General features: G+C 46.8%; 1 protein-coding gene across 4 annotated transcripts in view; it reads left to right on the forward strand.

The window, feature by feature from the left end:
- Positions 1–21,879, forward strand: part of pps (protein partner of snf) — a 385,339-nt gene that overhangs the window by 19,766 nt on the left and 343,694 nt on the right. For all 4 annotated transcript variants that reach the window (XM_075886389.1, XM_075886390.1, XM_075886391.1 and 1 more), the window contains exon 4: positions 16,325–16,548. In XM_075886389.1, the coding sequence (XP_075742504.1) occupies positions 16,325–16,548 (224 nt within the window). The remainder of the gene's footprint in view (positions 1–16,324; positions 16,549–21,879) is intronic.

Consider the following 21,879-nt stretch of genomic DNA (forward strand, 5'->3'; position numbering starts at 1 on the left):
CCCTGGGCCCTAAACTCAATAGAGTGCCAAGGCCCGAGATCCGTTTGTTTCTCAGCGCCTCACTCTCGATCTGCCAGCGCCTCAGACAAGGCAATGGAGATCGACCACAAAACTCTGGTGTCATCGACACCGAAGGACACGCTCTCTCTCGAGCATGCCAAACAGGACAAGGACAAAGTCCCAGTAACGACAATAAGTAAGCGATAACTGTAACGGTTATCGTATTTCTCTCTATTTCTATTTCTTAGTATTGTCACCTATCATCTCTTACTCATACCGATCAATCCCCAGAAGCATATTTACTTAACTTTATTCCACCATGGCTTTTTTCGTACATTGGAACTGTAGAGGCTTAATTCATAACTTAGGTGACATAAAGGACATCATTAACAAATTCTCACCAGTAGCCTTTTGCCTCCAAGAGAGAAATCTTGGTGCAAAACACGGCCATTTGCTAAAAGGCTTCAAAGTTGCCCGAAAGGACCGCGAACATTGCAACCGTCTTTCAAGAGGAGTAGCCGTAGTCATGCAGGGCAGCACGCCTACGCGAGATGTCCAAATGAACACATCTTTCGAGGCCGTAGCCGTCACCATTCTATCATACAAAACCATCACCATCTGCTCACTGTATATCCCACCTCACACCCTTTTCACCACCAAAAACCTAGAAAATCTAGTGGAACAGTTGCCAAAACCATTCATTTTAGTTGGGGATTTCAATGCTCATTCAACCCTCTGGGGTAGCGACAAAACTGATGCAAGAGGGCTAGCCGTGGAAGATTTCATTTTATCAAATAACATCTGCCTTCTCAATTCCGGGGCTTTTACCTACTTTTCACCAACCTCACGCACTTTTAGTTGCTTAGATCTTACCATGTGTTCACCGTGTATTTTTAACGATTTTAAATGGGACGTCGTCAACCCGTCTTATGGTAGTGATCATCAACCCGGCATCATAAAACTCATACCATCCTACCCAACTTTAACAACCAGGCCACGCCGGTGGAAACTACAGCTCGCGAACTGGCCAGTTTTCACAGAAAACGCTAAGCTTGATGAAATTTTCTCATCGGAGCTTTCTGTTGAGGAACTAAACGAAGAGTTCGTTAAAGTTTTAATCTTAGCAGCAGAAAAGGCAATACCGCTATCAATCCGGCATCGTACGCAAGAAACTCAACCCTTGGTGGACAAACGAGTGTACTGATGCCAAAAAACAACAAAATAAGGCCTGGGGAATTCTACGAAGCTGCCCCACCTACACCAACCTCATCAACTTCAAACAGGCAAAAGCCAGAGCCCGATTTATTCGAAGACAGACAGAAAAGGATTCATGGCAAAAATACATATCGTCAATTAACAGTTCAGTCACATCTAAACACATCTGGGACCAGATGAGGAAGTTCAAGGGAGAGTACGCCTCCTACACAATATCACTGCTCACAAGTCCAGACACACAATCAACACTAGAAGACCTGGCCAACCTATTAGGGGAACACTTTTTAAGGTATCATGCTCAGCAAATTACATCAATACATTCCTGAAATATAAAGAAAATGCAGAAAGAGAAAGATTACCTGCTACCAGTACCTCAAATGAAAGTTATAACCTTCCGCTTACACTGCACGAATTAAACAGGGTACCGTATAATGCGGAATATAGGTCGAGGCGGAATATAGGTCGACCCCCTTACCTTGACCAGCAAAAAAAAAAAAGAAAAACGCGGAATCGTTCACTGCTTCACTTTAGTCAGTCCTCACAGTCCTCCGAGCTGTCGGAGCTCTCCGACGACGACGACTGCTTGTCACTAGCCGCCTCCCACAGCATGTCGTCCTCGGTGCCGTCGAGAGCGTTGCTGATGCAGCACTTCTTGAATGCGCGCACCACCATCTCTTCAGGCAGAGACCTCCATGCCTCGGAGACCCAACCACAAACTGTCGCGAGAGGTGGCCTGCGCAGCCGGCCTGTCGGGGTCCGCGGGTTGTCGCCAGCCATCCATTCGGTGTACAGCGCACGCACACGGTCTTTAAAAGGTTTATTGAGGACGACGTCCAACGGTTGAAGTGTTGATGTCATTCCTCCCGGAATGACGACAAGATCCGTCCTTCCGTCGCGAAGGCTCTCCTTCACCGATGCTGTCAAATGCCCGCGAAATGCATCCAACACGAGCATGTTCCGGCGCTGCAGGAGGGCTCCGGGCCGCCGGTTCCACACTGTGCGGATCCATTCGCGCATTAGGGCCTCGTCCATATACCCCTTCTCGTTGACGCGGACGACGACATCCCGCGGGAAGGCCTCCTTCGGCATCGTCTTCCGCTTGAAGATTATGAAGGGGGGCAACTTTCTGCCGTCGGCCGTGCAGCAAAGCATAACGGTGAAGCGCGAATGCTCGCTACCGGTCGACAAAAGCCTCACCTCTTTTGCCCCGCGTTCACAAACAGTCGTGGACGACGGCATGTCAAACCACACCGGCGTTTCGTCGGCGTTGCCGATCTGGCCTAGCATGTAGCCATGCTGCCGCCGGAGGTTGTTCACATAGAGTTGAAACTCTATCAATTTGTCCTCGTACATCTCCGGCAGCTTCTGGCATATCGACGTGCGCCGTCGAAGCGCAAATCCTTTGCGTCGCATAAAGCGACGGACCCAATAAATGGATCCCTTGAAGTCTTTCTTTGACAGGCCGGCTTCACGGGCGAGCTCGACGGCTTTTGAGCGAATGAGCTCCGCATTCACGGGAAGGGATTTGGCACGGTACTCGCGGACGAAATCCGCCACTTTGTCCTCGAGTTCCGGGTGCACAGCTCGGCGACCGCGAAACGACGTCTTCCTCGCGTTACACACTGACAGTTTGGATTTTTGGTTGCGCCAGTATCTGACGCTTTTCTCGGACACTCCAAACTGCCGCTGTGCCGCCATGTTGCCATTCACTTCCGCGAATTCTATAACTTTTCTTTTAAACGCGGCGGTGAACTGGCGCCGCGTCCCGGTATTCATAGCTGGTCGCAGAGTAAAAGTCGCCACTCTCTACGAACACGAAATGAACAAGAAAAGAAAAATGGCGTCGGCAGAGGCGTCGGCCCATGGAGGCGATGTCGATGCTGATGCCCAAAAAACATGCGACACTCCCTGTTGCCAGACGATCACTTTGTTTATGCCAAGGGCCGGTATATAGGTCGAGGGGTGACTTTTTAGCGAAATTTTTTGGAAAAAATCTCGACCTATATTCCGCACTATACGGTACTTTCTGCCGGTAAAAAAACGGCAACAGGGTCTGACCAGATACACTACGCAATGTTGGCACACTTATCCCAAGCATCCGCTAAGGCACTTCTCCAATTCTTCAACAAAATATGGGACTCTGGCATAATGCCTGAAGATTGGAAAAAAGCCATAGTTATATCATTCCTAAAACCTGGTAAACCCCCAACAACCCCAAGTAGCTACAGGCCCATTGCATTAACAAGAGCCCTTGCAAAAACTTACGAAAGCATCATAAATATTAGACTTACCTTCACTCTGGAATTGGAGCACCTAATAGCCGCACAATAGTGCAGATACAAAAAGGGCTGTTCCACCAATGATCACATTGTTAGGCTGGAACATGAAATACGACAAGAATTTCTACACAAACAGTTCTGTCTCTCGGTCTTTTTTGACTTAGAGAAAGCATATGACACAACTTGGAGATACGGAATTCCCAGAGATCTAGTTAACTTAGGGGCTCGCGGAAGCATGCTGAACTGCTTACACGATTTTTTATCGAATAGAACTTTTTAAGTACGTTTGGGTACGGTACTATCACGAATATTTGTCCAAGAAAATAGTGTACCACAGGGCTGCGTTTTGAGCACCATCCTGTTTATAGTGCAAATGAACTCCATCAACAGGGCTATACCCTGTACAGTCATGCACTTCATCTATGTTGACGATCTCCAAATTGCATGCCGAGCCTCCAGCTTATTATCCTGCGAAAGGCAACTCCGAATTACAATAAATCGGCTTATGAAATGGGCCGACCAAAATGGTTTCCGCTTTTCAGCCCAAAAAACCACGGCTGTTCTCTTTACACAAAAAAGAGGATTGTTTCCTGAACCTGCACTCAAACTATACAACATCAACATGCCGGTAAAACAATAACACAAATTTCTAGGAATCGCATTCGGCCGAACACTAAACTTTCTACCACACATAAACGCACTGAAAACTAAGGCAAACGGAGCACTCAACGTGCTCAAAGTACTGTCCCATAAGCACTGGGGTTCCGATCGACTCTGCCTTATACGTATTTACCGATCTCTTGTACGCAGCATTTTAGACTACGGATGCGTAGTCTACGACTCGGCGCGAAACTCGTACATCTGCCGTCTTGACCCTATACACTACCTCGGTCTCCGTCTGTCCAGTGGTGCTTAGAAAACATCACCTGTGCAAAGTCTGTACGTAGAATGCAATGGAGTTGTCACCTGAACACATCTGCTGTGAAATTGCCACAAAATGCGACTCACGCTTACTCTACCTCAACAAGCCGAACCTAATCAAACCACTTGTCCTACGTTTCGAGGAATACTGCCGCTTTTATACCATCCCTGATGATCACTAGATGTCGTTATTAAACCACCAAGACTGCCGCCATGGTTCGACCTGTCGCAGCTATGCGAATTTTCACTAAGCCGTTTTAACAAAAAAAGCACCCCACCCGAACACATAATCCAAGAATTTTATACACTTCAGCACCAATGTAGGGATTACGAAGAATTTTACACAGATGACTCAAAAAACGGAAAATCACGTGGGTATTGGGATTGCGACGACGAAAAGCGCAATTTCTGTTAAGTACGTCGTAGTTTTTTTATTTTTTTCTGCTGAAGCTTATGCCTTGATTGAAGCAGTTCGGAAAATCATCGCTGAAAAATACAAGAAAGCAATCGTATACACCGACTCACTAAGCACACTAAAAGCACTACATATAAAATCCGAATGTGAGCCAATAGTGGGCGACATTTTAAACATGGTATACTTAAACAGCCAGGCAGCCTCCATCTGTTTCTGCTGGGTCCCAAGTCATGTTGAAATACCCGGAAACGAAAAAGCAGATAAGTATGCTTCCCAGGCAGCCCATAAAACAGTAACAAAAGTGAAAATTCTTCTTAAAGATATCCAGAGAACGATTCGCCTGGCTCTACTAGCAAAATGGCAAAAGCAATCGGACACCTGCACGAACAATAAACTCCACCTGGTGAAACCCACGCTCGGGGAATGGAAGACCTGCCGTCACCAGCAACGGTTTATTGAAGTTGTATTATGCCGACTTCGCATTGGACACACACACTTGACACACCACTTCTTACTCGCCAAGGAAGAACAACCAACGTGTGAAAAATGCCAAGAAGTGTTAACACTTATGCACATCCTAATCACATGTCCTATCATTGAAACACAGAGACAAAAATATTTCAGCAAGCTATACAAACAACACGTACCTTTACACCCTGCTTTGTTCCTAGGAGATGAGCCTCTAGTACTTGCTAAACTTCTGAAAGAATGTAATCTGTTAAATAAGCTTTAAAATCTCATCTTTTCAGTTTCCATTCCTGAAAGTTTTTAAACTCCACCTGGTGAAACCCACGCTCGGGGAATGGAAGACCTGCCGTCACCAGCAACGGTTTATTGAAGTTGTATTATGCCGACTTCACATTGGACACACACACTTGACACACAACTTCTTACTCGCCAAGGAAGAACAACCAACGTGTGAAAAATGCCAAGAAGTGTTAACACTTATGCACATCCTAATCACATGTCCTATCATTGAAACACAGAGACAAAAATATTTCAGCAAGCTATACAAACAACACGTACCTTTACACCCTGCTTTGTTCCTAGGAGATGAGCCTCTAGTACTTGCTAAACTTCTGAAAGAATGTAATCTGTTAAATAAGCTTTAAAATCTCATCTTTTCAGTTTCCATTCCTGAAAGTCTTCTGTCTGGCGCAGCATAGCCTTAGCTGCTTTTGCACCATAGAAAGCAAATTAACCTAAATCATTGCAACCATGGCGGATTGCCTGTATTTCGCGGGGGCCGTACACTGCTATTGCATAAATAACTTTTTTCCTGATCACGTTGTAGTCGAAAAGGAGGAGCGGGTTGTGGCAAGCCGTCAGCGTCTCAGAGAAGAGGAAGAAGTTATGCCGCAGGTGCTTCGCATGTTTGAGCCAGCACGAGAGAAGAAGAGGCCAGCAAGAACGACAGAGTCTGTGGACGTCCATGCCAGAGCGGGGATAAGTGCATTACATGGGAAATCAAATGCCGCACGTTTTCCTACAAGTGGTGACCCGGACTTTGAGCGGCAGCGCGCACCTACTCGTCCTTTCGTCAACGCACCGAGCGTCACGGACAACTCTGCTTCTTCAGCCCCGTTCAATTCGGCTGACCATGGACACCACACCTAACAGCGGCGCCATGCCGAATCCCACGGTACTTGACCCTGTCGTCGCTACTCTCAGGACCGGAGTTTTGGCAGGCGGTCTCTAAACTCTGGTTTCTGAGCGTCAAACCACTTTTCTGACGACACCCGGGTAACGTCTCAAACAACGAGGTACGGTTACGTCATTGGTGCTTTACCACCTGCTGTCATCGTAAGAGAGATTCTGCGTTCTCCACCTCCTGACAATCTCTACGACACCCTTTAAGAGAAGCTCATACGCCGGACAACTGAGACGAAACAGCGTAGGCGGCAGCAGCTACTAACCTAGGAAGAACTAGGTGACCAAACGCCTACGGAGCGTCTGTGTCGCATGCGACACCTGATTAGGAACACTCTGCTGCATTACACGCCTCCGTCTTACGTGAACTCTTCTTACAGCGACTGCCACAGCAGGTGCAGATGATTTTGAGTCTACAGAAACCCTAGACTAACTAGCGCGAATGGCCAACAAGATTATGGGTAACAGTGCACAGTCCATATCTGCCATCGAGAGACCACGTGAATCTACCCTCTATGCGCCGGTTCGCAATGGCTGCTTGGGTCGCCTTATTCAAGCTAACGAGGAGCTCAAGCGCAAGGTGGATCAGTTGGCCACTGAACTTGAGCGTGCTCAAATTAGACCACCACCACTGCAAGGCATCACGAAAATGGTGCCAAAGCCGCGAAAGATGGCAAAGTCTGCCTTTAGGCGTCTGCTGATACCACCACCGATAGAGAGCTCGTCAGTGCAAACAGCCATGCCAGTTTGCGGGAAACACACGGGCCACACACTGACGGCGGCCAGTGTTTCAGGCCCGACATACAGCCGCCTAATCCACGGCACGCACCGCGTGACCGAAGTACGCTACCTCATTGACACAGGTGCCGAAGTGTGTGTTGTTCCTCTTACGTTAAAGGACCGCCGACGACGCCATAACTCGCCGCCTGTAACCGCGGTCAATGGTTCGACCCTACGGACAGAAGTCTCTTGCGCTTGACATCAGCCCGAGACGCACGTTTCGGTGGATGTTCTTAATTGTCGACGTGCGTGTACCCATCATTGGTGCGGACTTTCTTTGGCATTTTAAGCTTGTGGTAGACCTACGGCATAACAGTCTCGTGGATTCTGAGACCCTCCTCACAGTTCAGGACGTGACATCGAATTTGCCACCCTTGCGTCTCGTGCAAGCTCATGCCAAATTCTCCCCGCCATGGTCTATGCTTCTGCAAGAATTTGCCGACCTCTTTTGTGCTCCATCCTTTGAAGACCCGATACGCCACAATGTCACTCATCACATAGTGAAAATAGGAGCGCCCATGTTTGCACGTGCTCGTCGTCTCGCCTCTAACCGCTACAATATTGCACGCTAAGAATTCGAGCACATACTTGAACTCTGATATGTCCGCCCCTCTTCTGGTGCCTGGTCCTCACCGCTACACATAGTTCCCAAGCCCTCAGGTGACTGGAGACCATGCGGTGACTACCGCGCCCCCAACAAAGTGACGGTACCGGACCGCAATCTGATACCGCACATTTATGACTTCACGGCATTGCTGCATGGTTCTACCATATTCAGCAAAATCGACTTAGTAAAGGCATACCACCAAATACCTGTCGAGCCTTCCGATATACCGAAGACTGCCATAATAACACCTTTTGGCATGTTGGAATACACGCGTATGCCCTTCGGTCTACGAAACGCCGCACAAACATTTCATTGGTTCGTGGACCAGGTACTTCGGGGTCTGACCTGCTTCGCGTACATCGATGATATCCTTGTTTTCAGCACCACTGCAGAAGATAACGAACTTCACCTACGTCAGGTTTTCACATGACTCCACAAATATGGACTAGTCGTCAACGGACCAAAGAGCGAGTTCGGCATTTCCTCACTGGACTTTCTTGGCCATCACGTAGATTCGCGTGGGATCTCTCTACCGGCTGCGCGTGTTAAAGCTATATTGCAGTTTTCACGGCCAACAACTACGAAGAAACTACGTGAATTCCTCGAGCTTGCCAACTATTCATCATTATCATCAGCCTCACTACGTCCACTGCAGGACAAAGGCGTCTCCCATGTTCCGCCAATTAATCTGGTCCTTTGCTTGCTGCTGCCAATTTATACCCGCAAACATCTTAATCTCATCTGCCCACCTAACCTTCTGTCTCCCCCTAACTCTCTTGCCTTCTCTGGGAATCCAGTTAGTTACCCTTAATGACCAGTGGTTACCCTGTCTGCGCACTACATGCCCGGCCCATGTCCATTTTTTCTTCTTGATTTCGACTATGATATCCTTAACCCCCGTTTGTTCCCTAATCCACTCTGCTCTCTTCTTGTCTCTTAAGGTTACACCTACCATTTTTCTTTCCATTGCTTGCTGAGTCATCTTCAATTTAAGCTGAACCCTCTTTATAAGTCTCCAGGTTTCTGCTCCGTAGCTGAGTACCATCAAGTTACAGCTGTTATATACCTTCCTCTTAAGGGATAGTGGCAATCTGCCTGTCATAATTTGAGAGTGCTTGACAAATGTGCTCCACCCCATTCTTATTCTTCTAGTTACTTCAATCTCGTGGTTCGGCTCTGCGGTTATTACTTGCCCTAAGTAGACATAGTCTTTTACAATTTGAAGTGCACTATTACCTATATCGGAGCGCTGCTCTCTTCCGAGATTGTTGTACATTACTTTCGTTTTCTGCAGATTAATTTTAAGACCCACCTTTCTGCTCTTCTTGTCTAACTCCGTAATCATGAGTTGCAATTTGTCCCCTGAGTTACTCAACAATACAATGTCATCGGCGAAGCGCAGGTTACTAAAGTACTCTCCACTAACTCTTATCCCTAACTGTTCCCATTCTAGGCTTCTGAAAACCACATGTAAGCATGCGGTAAATAGCATTGGGGAAATTGTGTCCCCCTGCCTTACACCCTTCTTGATTGGTATTCTCTTGCTTTCTTTATGAAGCACTATGGTAGCAGTTGATCCCCTGTAGATTTCTTCCAGGATGTTTATATATACTTTATCGACGCCCGGATTCCACAGTGTCTACATGACGGCTGATATTTCTACTGAATCAAACGCCTTCTCGTAATCTATGAAGGCTATGTATAGTGGTTGATTATATTCTGAGCATTTCTCTATTACCTGATTGATTATATGAATGTTGTTGATTATTGAGTAGCCTGTTCAAAATCATGCTTGTTCCTTTGGTTGATTGAATTTTAATGTTTTCTTTATTCTGTTAGCAATCACCTTTGTAAATAGCTTGTACAGTCGAGCCCACATATAACGGCCCCACTTAAATTGAACTTTCGCTTGAAATGAACAATATCCGTGTGGCCGTGAAAATATACATTGGTTCAATGGCATAAAATCGCACTTACAACGAACGTCTCTGAGCGCCGTTGATCAGTTATAGCAAACAGTCAGCGGTCTGCCGACTTCCCGGAAAACCAATTTCTACCACCGATCATGCATTGGCGAGGTGCCCATACATTCTTATTGTTAAACGCCGATTCTGTCTCCGCGCCCCTCTAGTTGCCGCTCTTCCCGACCTTTTTTTGTTTCGCACCCCTCCGTCCTTTGTCCCCCTGCTACTCTGAGCACCCCGCATCGCCAGACGAGGCCCGTGTTTTCACACTGCCACTGATCTTTCGAAAACTGGTCGGCCACCTACCCTGTTTTCGATCGCTGGTACTGTCGTTGGAGTGACCAGATCATTTGCCAACATCGTCGGCCACGGACTGCGTCTAGTGCACGCGCGTACGCTACTCCACCGAGTCGACAATTTGCGATTCGTTTCATGTTTAGGACTTGTTTTCGCTCACTTCGCACTCAACTCAGCATACCTGCGGAAGCGCGAAAACAGTTGTTAATTTGCGTAGAACGAATCACGAAATATCGAAGTTCGAGGCTACGCAAACTCACCGCCACAACAAAAAGATTTTTTGACCACAGCCGCCGATTCTTCGAACGCCGCCGCGCGCACCGAGCCAGGAGGCCATACTTTGACTTCTGCGCGTGCTGGCACTCTTTTCAAGTTTTCTACGTGCAAGTTTCGCGGACCTTTCAAGCAAGCTACCCAACCTGCCTCCTTCCCGTGTGTTTTGGTTTTCAAGGTCGCCCTCCCGCCACATCCTTCCCTCTCTTTATCGCGCGGGGGAATGAATCTTTCCTTCCTCCGTGCTTTATCGCAACTCATTGCCCTTTTCAAGTCTGCTCTCCTCTCTTGATCACAACCCCTTTGCCCGTCTCCACCGCTCCGCCACGCTGGCCCGTTAGTTCACTAAATATTATGGCTAGGTGGCGTTAGCCACCGCCCGATCTAAAGGGTACAGCCACATTCATCCATCCATCGAATTAGTTTCGTTTTCCAACTGTAAATGCGCCCAGAGCTATTCCACGCGTTTTGGCATGTGCATCACGTGTGCGCGTCTTGCTCGCTCTTAGTGTGCGTGTGTGGTCATGATGGCCGACAGGAGGACTAGCACGCTTTTTTGTGCCGCTCAACATAACGTCGAAGGTGTGACCGCTTGGCTTGAGCGTAATCCGCGCGTTGGGTGCCGCGTTGCGGTGCGCTTGCTCATAGCTGTTGACCACCTGGCAGCTAACTTGCCGCTTCAGGCGTGCCAGTTTTCAGCTGTGAGATGGTGAATATTTCGTGGGCGGCAGTGACGGCTACATGTGCACGAAACTATTTTCACGAGGCCGACTTCGTCAATTGTCGGGCCGGATGTCGAGCCTGAAGCATCCGAACAGGACCACTGCGGCGACGATTTACGGCAGTGCGTCGTCGACTCCGACCTGGGAGAGCGGGTGGGACATGTGTTGCGATGATTTAATTACGGCCGATGATGATGCTGACACTGCGGAACCGTGCATGGATTGGGGCATTGTGAATGAAGTACGTGGCGAGAGCGATTCGGAGGAATCGGATTGCAAGTACGATGAAGCTTTGGAGCCAGTGCTTCATGCAGCTTTTGCCACGGGCCTCGGCAATGAGCAGCTTTAAATGAACTCCAGACCGCCCTTATCGCTTCTGATCCTCGAAATACGTGCATCACAGACTTTTTGGGGCCAAAAAGTTTGTGTTTTCACTCGCAACTTTTTTTAAAAGCTGTGTTTCATTTGCTACGAACTTAGTGATACAGCGAACGGATGCCACGTCACGCTCAGGTTCGTTATAAGCGAGCTCTACTGTATACTACGGAGAGCAAGCTGATTGGCTTGTGATTCTTCAAGTTCTTGTCATTTCTTTCCTTTTGTATTAAGATGATGTTAGCATTCTTCTAAGATTCTGGTACTCTTCCAGCCAGGAGACTCCTCGTAAACAGGGTGGCTAGTTGCTTCTAACACAATGTTGTCTTCCACATTTCAGCAGATCTGATGCTACCTGATCCTCACCAGCAGCTTTGCCTTCTTGCATGCTCTCCAAGGCTTTTCTGACTTCTATCATTACTGGTGGGGTGTCATCTGGGTTACTGCTAGTTCTTATAGTATTAAGGTCGTTTGACTAGGCTACTGTACAGATCTTTGTTAAACTCCTCCACTATTTTAACTATCCTATCCATATTGGTAGTTATTTTGCCTTCTTTGTCCCGTAGTGCATACATCCGATTTTTGTCTATCCCAAGTTTCCTCTTCACTGCTTTGACGCTTCCGTTTTTCAGAGCGTGTTCAGTTCTCTCCATGTTATACCTTCTTACATCGCATACCTTACGCCTATTAATCAACTTCGAAAGCTCTGCGAGTTCTATTTTGTCTGTTGTACTTGAGACTTTCATGATTTGACGCTTTTTAATGAGATTCTTTGTTTCCTGGGAAAGCTTGCCAGTGTCCTGTTTAACTACCCTGCCTCCAACTTCCACTGCACACTCCATAATGATACTCGTCGGATTATCATTCATTGTGTCTACGCTAAGGTTGGTTTCCTCACTAAGAGCCGAGTATTTGTTCTGAAGCGAGACTCTGAATTCCTGTACTTTCCCTCTCAGTGCTAGCTCATTGATTAGCTTCTTTCGTATTAGTTTCTGTCGTTCCTTCCTTAAGTCTAGGCGAATTTGAGACCGCACCATTCTATGGTCACTGCATCGTACCTTGCCAAGAACTTCCACATCCTGCACGATGCCTGGGTACGCACTGATTATAAAGTCTATTTCGTTCTTATTTTCGCCATTAGGGCTCCTCCATGTCCACTTGCGGTTTTCTTGTTTTTGGTAGAAGGTATTCAAAATAGATTAAAGAATACATTAACCAAAACAAGGAATTTTTAACTTTAGAATGTAATACACAGAGGTAAACTGCTTTTATGCCCGAGAACACCCCTATAACATTGAAAAAAAAAAAAAATACTAAGTTAGCGTCGATACTTCTTTTAGTTATCTGCTCGGGTTTTCGTGCCAGGACTATGATATGTTTAAGTATTTTTATCCATTTGCACCAGTTCTACGTGCTGGTCAGAAGTGTAAAAATAAGGTACTTTCATTGAAAGAAAACAATGCAAGGAAACACGCTGACCTTTTGCATATTGAGCCTGATCCTGGACACTGGCAGGGAGCCATTAGCATTGCGGAGCTTGTCCAGATTGGCGACAGATTGCTCACCTGCATTCTGGAATAAAATTACAAGGGACACTGTGGAAACCCGTTGATGCTTGCAGAACAGCACACACGAGAAAGAGGGAGCAATCCTCCCTTAGAAGAAAGTGGGAAGCCGCATACCCATCAGCCAAAAACATGGTCCCCTCGAAGTAAATAACGATAAAAGTAATGGGTTCATAGGTGACAAAGCAATATAGCCTACTTATAGATATGCAAGTAGTGTAGTGAGTGTATACAATAAAACATTGGCATAATGAACTTCAGTGTAATGAAATTTTCAGTATAGTGAAGTACAGTATGGTCTGCTGTCAGGGAGAACACGCGAGTGCGTGGCCGGCGGAGCGCCAACTACTGCTGAGATTTCAAAATGCGGCGCATGCTGTCGTACAGCCAGCTCCCATTTAAAATTACCGTGGCTTTAGCTCGCAGAGAACTGCTTGGGGAAGTCTGTTATCAGCCGTCAACACGGCTAAAGTCCGCTTTATGCGGCGAATTGTGACAAGGAGTGCCGCCAATTTCATCTACTGTAGCCGATAGTCCGTTGTCTCACAGTCCGTTATCGTTAAAAGCGAAGTTAGCTCCATTACGTCTTTAGCTCTCGGAGAACTGTGTGGGGAAGTCTGTTACAATCAGGCCACGTCAGCACGTCAATAGTCCGCTTCGTGCGGCGAATTTTGACAAGTGCCGCCAATTTCGTCCACTGTAGACGATAGTCCGTGGTGTCACGGTTCGTGAACCGTTAAAAGCGAACTTAGCTGCATTACCGTATTTATTTGAATCTAGGCCAATAGCTTTTTTAAAAACTTTTTGTATCATATTCTAAGGTCGACTTTGATTCGAGGATTTTGAAAAATGAGTTATTTTTCATTGAGATAAGTGGTGCACAACTAGCGTCGCCTAGACGAAATTGTGGCCGCTAGTAGCAGAGCCAGCACTTGGCTTAAGTACACACGAGGCTGTCATTTTGATCGTTGTGCAAAGTGTTGAGGCAAGCAGTTAGTCATCTCTAGTCCCGCTTTGAGTGATCCGTATGTGGCGTAGCTCAATGGCGCCAAACAGGTGGTGTGATTATAGTGCCGCTTATAAAAGAACAGTGGTCCTAGCCACGAGTCGTTGTCCAACGTTCAAGCCGGGCGGGACTTTCGAGTGTACTAAATAAATGTGCCTCGCTAGAGGAGCTGCTGATGCTGCAACGTGGTACCCAGGAACTTTGATTGTGCACTCGTTTAGAAACTTGGCGTATCCAATGCTCTTGATGGCACTGAGCCTTGCGCACTGTTTAAAGACTGTGACGAGGAAAGCAGGGACGCCGAGTTGGAATGGGCGCTGCATCGGCAAGTGCAGCATCTTTTATGATGCAAATAACTAGAAGCAGCACGGAAAAAAACAATACACGCAGAACAAGACTAGTGGCTGTACGTTTGTTGGGTTACTTGCATCATGAAGCAACGGCTCTGTTTAATCTTTAGGTTATCGTCGTCCCAGAGGTATTATGTCCTCCGACCTCGGCTGCCTCACCATTGTCAATGTGTCGCACATTGGCGGCCCTTTCGTCTGCGTTGCAGCAGGTTAGCAGTCTCCCGACGAAGTGGGTGCACTCGCTGTGGTTCGACGGAAGGTCAGATCTTTAGTTGCTGCCAAGCTGCCCCAGTTGCTCGGGAAACCACTTGAGAGACTTGACAGCAATCGCGCCAGACTTGAAATCTTTGGCTCTGGCGTTTAGTATGTGCGCCGCCTCGACAGAAACCCATCCCTTGGTAAAGTTTCGGACCACTGTCTTGGCTTCATTTGCAATAAGTGTGTCCTCGCTTCTACTATGACCTATTGCGAGGGCTATAGCGATTTCTTCTGCCACCTCAAACGATGGCAGCCTCGCAGATCCCGTCACCAGAGTTGGTTCTCTTGTGTCGACAATCGCCATGGAGAAGGCAGGTGTCGATTGACGCCATTGTTGATCTCGCTCGTTCTGCTGTTGTCCTTGGTCGGGGGTATTTAGCAGCGTCGACAGAAAAAAAAACACCCTCTCTGTTGCCGTTCTCTTTCAGGATTGCCTCCGCTCTGCATCTGCACCTTTCGGCATCGTGCACTGGGTGCATGTTTTTGGGCATATCCTCTGCGAGTAAAGCATTCTTGACAGCTGGCGATAGCGCGTCCTTCAGTCCCCGCATTCCGTGGTAACGAATCTCGAGGGAGTCGAGGATAGTTCTTTCGATCTTGATGCCTGACAGTCTCTCGAGCTGCGCGGTCCTCTGAGCTTCGATGATTTTTGCGAGCGTGTTGTGCACGCCCAGCTCAAGAGCCTATAGTTGGCCGTGTAGTGAGGTACGCCTAATGCAGTTTGTAAGCCCTGCGGATGATCGAGTTCGGCTTGTTGCTTTTGCTTCTACTCCGATTGACGTACGTAGCAACGTACGTGATGTGGCTTAAAGCATACGCCTGTATTAGCCTCACTACATGGTGCTCTCTCATTCCTTTCCTCTTGTTTGTGATTGTTTTGCAGTTGTGTGACCAGCTCGGCATTACCACCGTTTTATTCCAGTCAGAGGCCGAGTACTCTTATCTTGGACATTGTGGGTATGTGGACTCCTTCTTTTGTTGTGACACACACGTCCGTCTTACAAGCCTCGGCCACATTCCTCGGGGCGTATCCCCGTTTTCGAGGTCTGTGGAGCAGGATTTCAGACTTGTTTTAAGCGCAGATGAGCCCCGTGCCTTCGTGGTGCTTCTCAACTTCCCTGATCGCCCCCTGCAGCCTGTCTTGTAGACTCCCAGAACTCATGCTTTCTGTGGCCCACATCGTAATATCGTTCGCGTGGATGGTATGATTGATGCCTTCGATCCTGTCGAGCCGCTACCGAAGGCCAATCATAACGAGGTTGAACAGCAATTGGGTTGAGCACGAAGCCTTGCGGTGTCCCGGCACCTCCTATCTCGACCGTTCTTGGTGGTAACTCATCTATCTTGATTCGCGCTTCTCGTCCGTTGAGGAAGCTGCCGTCATACCAGTGGAATCTCTCCCCTTGGTTTAGCTAACTGATCTTCTTCTGTGTGGTCGTGTAAATACGGTAATTTAATACACAGACCCAACTCAGGCTGAATAATGGTCTCTTGTTTCCGAAAGTTTGTTCTATGCGGGTCTGTTATAACAATCATACACTGTAGTAGGCACTATGGTGGTCCTATAGATTATGGTAAACTGGTGCTTGCGTATGTAAACACAATTAAAATGGTAAATGGAAATGGAGGCTGTCCTTGGTAATGCAGGTGCTGGACCAAGGTGCAGCATCGGGAGCCCTGTTTGCGGAGACATCAGAGGCGGACGTGGAAGCTCTGCTCAAGGCCAACCTAGGTGCTGAGGACCTACTCAGCCCCATCGACCTGGTGCTGCTCGATCACTGTTACTGCACACCCATAGTGGGACAGTTGGTCTCCGAGGAGCCTGCAGCCGCTCCAGAAACGGTGCTTACACTCAAGCAGGACCACGACTCGTGAGTGCTGGTTGTTCCACTTATGGGGGCTTTTGTATTAGTAAATAATTGCAAAAATAAAAAATAAAAATTTGTAGCAGAAAAAATAAAAAATTTGTAGCCCTTTTTACGGTGTAGACTGCTTATAACAAAACAGGTTATAGGGCTAGCCTGGTTACAGTACAGTCTTTTTTGACTTCCGTTCGGCAAACGGGAGTCCGTTTGACTCCCGTTTGCCCTCCCCTAGAATCCCATGTAGAGTGGAAGTTTGATTATGCGTCCGTCATTCTTAAATTGGTAAGTCGATTTCCATGGTTCGCCGTTCCCACCCCAAAAGTATGTTTAAGTCGGAACTTATTGAATTTAGAATGGGGTTCGTGGTAGAAAAGTCCACTGTAAAGGAGTCTTAACCACCTAAAAAAAAATAACTAATCTACGTATGTCGTATAAATAATGCATGGCTGCTTGTGTGGAGAGGTATTACCAGTATCATTTGTTTTATCGCTTAGGGCTATACGCACGTGCTTTACGAGATAGTCGGTGCGGCGAGGTTTCTTGGCTCCGGCGATGCAATCTTAAAGGTGGTCCCGCACGAGGTGGCCGTGAACAACGGTGAAGCGCCCTTTTGTTGTCTGTTAAAAGCTCTTGACACCATCATGTGAGGCTTTTCTTTGATCGAAAGACCACTGTTAGTGAGATTCTTGTGCAGTCACAAGTTTTGTATTCTTTTTGAGTATGCCGCGTTTTTCTTTTTAGACGTTTCCGGGAGACCTAGTTTTTAATAAAACCTTTTTTCTTTAAGAGGAGATGCTACTCGAAAACCGATTTTCTTTAATAAGAGTCTGAATTTAAGACAAATTGGCATGCTAATAGAGTTTTTTCTCCACTTTTCAAATATGTCATTTATTTTCATGTAGATTGCGTGGTTGTATTTCTGCAGGTCAGATACTGCAAAATAATGGCCATTGTTATGCAACAATTCTGACCTATAAAAATTTGAGATAAAGCATGCAGATATAGCTGACTATGATCCTTTGCAACTGTAGAGTGCAAAAAACTATATAAATTATGTGTGTAAAAAGGTGAAATACAATAATAAAATAGAAAAATTTACTATGGCTCTAGTTGCCAAGGGCTTTCAATGTTATGTAATTTTTTAAAAAAATAATCAAGCAGCACTGACAATCAGAATAGATACTTGCACTCTATGGGCCGTCATCATGCTATGTGCAAAATTTCATAGAGGTACGACAATTCTAAGCATACGAACTAGCGTGCATAAGAAGCACAGATCACACAAAACTGCAAAAGGAGAAAAACGCATTTGAAAGTTTGAAACCTTTTTTTTTTTATCACAGAGTTGTTAGAAATGCATAATCTTTGGCCATAATGTTCAACAGAACTTTGAAAAGCACTGCAAGTTACTAGAACTGTCCTGCAGCATAGGTTGTGCCCTCACAGTCCTTGCAAGCACTCTCTTCTAGCCGTGCCCTTTTCACTCCACGACGACGGTGGGCCCTTGCTTCTGCTGTCAGACGCTCGGACATTCTCTTGATGCGCCTCGCATCGCGGGAATCATTAAAAGTAACTAGATCTCTAGATGGCAGTATGTTGAGCTCTTCCAGGATGTGCTCGAAAGTAGCATGACCCTTGTTGAACCACAGGATTGTCATAGCTGCGGCAGTCTCGATAACCGTTCGGGAGACAAACTTAGTCTTGGGGCAAAGTAGCCAAATTTCGCTGTTCAGGGATTCCGATGCGTTCTGGGTTTTCCCTTTGATGCATCTAGCAAGGAGCTTCTCATCCGTTAGCCGCTTATAGATGGGAAAAACAGCCAATCCCTGTGCTTTTGTCAGGAGAGGTGTGTGGCGTGGTGCAGGTTCACCAAGTGCTTCAGCGCGTTGATGTTTGCACCACGACTCTGTTCCTGCAGGGCAAAACTTGTGGCTGCCAGCATTGTCAGTAGAGCATGAGTGGAAGTACGAAGCCCATACTGCAGTGTACATATCCCGTACACTCCCCCTGTTGCTTGTTATGGCAATCTGATAGTATGTTTGGAGCTTCTGAATGGCTGTCTCTTTCATTTTCTGCCCTCGTGGTAATGGCACATGCAGCTTCCGTAGCGCGGTGCCAAGTCTCTTGGCCACATGATTAGTGCAGTCTTCTTTTTCTATATTGACAGCACCATTGACTTTTGACTCTGCAACTGCACTATATGCTTTGCTGTCACCGTCACTCAAGAATGTCATGAAATGCAGTGGGGTGTCATAAGTCAATGTTCTCTGCCAAATGCGCATTGCAGCCTCCGTTTCCATGGCATGGGAGGAACAGTCTGCATTTTTTTCACAGACTGGGCCATGGAATGCCTGCCACACTTCCTCGTCTGGGCCCATATCTTTGTGCCTACTGCATGTCAGGCAGTAATTTGATATGACCTCGAAGTCTAAGCAGAGGCCAGTATCTAAGGAGATAACTGCGCCAATCCTGTTGTGGCTTTTGTGGCCCCTCTTCTGCCAAGTGCCGTCGAACATAACAGCCACATCAGTTTCGCCTGCTACTTCTTTCGTCAACTCTCTGGATCGGCGCAAGTTTTCACTCACAGCTGCCATGGCAGCGGTGTGCACCTTCTTTGCTATCGAAAAAAATCCTCGGTGGTGCATTGGCTTTGGGAGTCCAATAATGGAGCAAAATCTCGACAATTGCTCATGCCCAATGCCGACAGCGCGTGCAGCCACCACCGCCTTCACATTTACAGCGAAACTATCTCGGGAGCTCCCACTGTCGTGAAACGCAGTGGGAGCTCCCGAGATAGCGGGAGCTCCCACTGCGTTTCAACAAAAAGTGGGAGCGGGAGCTCCCACTTTTTGTTGAAACGCTAACACAGCAGGTTTACAAGCGCAGCGTCGAGGGGCGAGGGTAACATGGGAGGGCAAGGTCAGCGAGGCAGAGTGGGAGTTGCGGAACTGGAAGCATGGGACGGAAAACCCGAGACAGCGAGGGAGCAGAAAACGAAACGCGAGGAATTTTCTTTTTTAGCACTTTTTTTTTCTTCTGTAGAGGCGGTGACAGCCGCGACACTTCGGGTTTCTCTCTATTCGTCACTTCTACATGTGCTCTAGGAGGCCTTGTTTGTCAGTCACGTTTATCTCTTTTCGGTGATTACTGTTCGCGTCCGCAAAGCAAGTCAGCGTTCGCGCTGCCATGCTACTACAAATGAGTTCTCTGCCTGCGGCGAAGAAGTGGAAGCAGTTTTGGCTAAGCGGGAAAGTGGATATTCTTCGGCAACTGGAAGTCAAAAAGCAGGCCGTTGTGACCAAAAAATCGGATCGCACCACAGGAATGTGGATGAGCTAGAGGCCTTCGCACTGCAAAGTTTAGGCTGTGTGCGCCAGAAAAAAAAAAAAAAAAAGGACTTCCTGAAAGTAAACGTGTATTTTTTGGTGTTCACTTGTGCATATGTTTTTTCTCGTGAAAAACGAGTTCAAGGACCCACCGTTCTAAAGGTAAGTTGTTTTGGTCTGTGGAATTGTCTGTGAATTGGGTCTGTGGATTTATAGTTAATTTTTTAGCTTTTACTATAACGACCTTTCAAACTAACAAACAAATTGCCACGGCCCTCTGAAGCTCGTTATACCGAGATGTCAAAGTACATGTTTTAGGCTGTTATAAGACTGGCTTTTCGTTTAATAGAAAATAAAAACCTGTACATATTCATGTCTCAAGTAGTAACTGACTGGGTTCTAGAGAAGGCAAGTGCACCACGTGTAAACAGAACAGTAGGTGGGCAGATAAGGTTAAAGGCCAACTGCAATAAAATTTTGCCTGCTTCTAAAAGTCGATATATAGGCAGTCTAGCTTAAGATAATGGTTCCTGAAAAATTTCACCTTTGAAATAAACTGTTCAACTCGCGAGCAACGCAATTTTGGATACTGAAACTAGGAAAAATGACGACATTACGGCTGATTGGAAGTGGCAAATACTTCACGTAGCTTGACGGCCAACTCCGGCGATTTTTCGAGGTCAGTGGATCGCAGTGAAATTCTCTGGGTACGTTCCTTTGCACATTTCTGTCATTATGCGAAATTACAGGCTTGAGAGATGTGCTGATTGTTTGCAAATGAATTTTAAAGATTGCCTCGAAAAGCTTACCTCACTTGCCAGAACTATTGGCAACACTGTCTGTGTGGTGGTCTAGTGGCTAAGGTACTTGGCTGCTGATCCGCAGGTCGCAGGATCGAATCACAGCTGCGATGGCTGCATTTCTGATGGAGGTGGAAACGTAGGCCTGTGTGCTCAGATTTGGGTGCACGTTAAACAACCTTAGGTGGTAAAAATTTCTGGAGTCCTCCACTACAGCGTCTCTCATAATCATATGGTGGTTTTGGGATGTCAAACCCCACATATCAATCAATCAACACTGTCTGTGACTTCATGTTTGGCATGTCTATGGGAGTGACGCAGCCAATGGCATCGCTACTTTGGCCACTACAGCGTTTACTGTGCTGGCCACAAGGCGGCGGTGGCTGTGTTTGGCACGGGTATAGGATGTCATACGCAGACAGGTCACCCGGTTGGGTTTCGGTTTTGGCATTGCACCTTTTTGCTAATTACAAATTATTTTCAAATTTCCTGAGCATTTCGGCTATTTGGCTCGTGACAAGAGTTTCTCAAGAATATAGAAACACGATTTCCGTTACCGTGACATGGGCGAAAAATCGCTGGAGTTGGCCTTTAACAGACTGACAGATGCAGGTGAATCGTCTGCTGTGCGCTCCAAAGTATGCACTAAGCATTTGCGCCTTCGAGGTTACTTTTCAGATCGTAACGCAGAAATAAGCTATGTACACAATTGCCTTGAAGGACACTCAAATTAAGCCTTGTAAAGGTTCCTTGAAGCGTCAGTGGCTGCCGCTTCTTACCTATTGTCTTGTCCTGCTGTCTTGGAGAATTCGCTGGTTCACAATAAATGATGCTGCTGGTTTATACAACCAGCATTCTCGCTTTGTTGATATAAAGTGTAAGATAAGATAGCGCTGTTTTCAATATTGATGCTTAGTTTTACACACTCGCATGTCTACAATAAGCATCCTTACATTTAAGTAAACCCTTGTCTATTGCACTTACATTGTATCTAACATGGCATAATTTGTTTTCTTAAGGGGGGACGCGGCACTTCGGGACCGAAAATCGGCCAAAAAATCGAGTTTTCGCGGACCTTCTTTTCGTGTTCCCGACATCAGTGCGCACCTATTTACAAAATTTCATAGCCGAATACCATCAACTTTTATCGTTATTCAACTTTAAAAAACCGAAAACGGGCGTCCTGCCCTTTAAATTGAGGGCGAATAGCG

Source organism: Rhipicephalus microplus, chromosome 2, assembly GCF_043290135.1.
Source record: "Rhipicephalus microplus isolate Deutch F79 chromosome 2, USDA_Rmic, whole genome shotgun sequence".
Taxonomy (NCBI): Eukaryota; Metazoa; Arthropoda; class Arachnida; order Ixodida; family Ixodidae; genus Rhipicephalus; species Rhipicephalus microplus.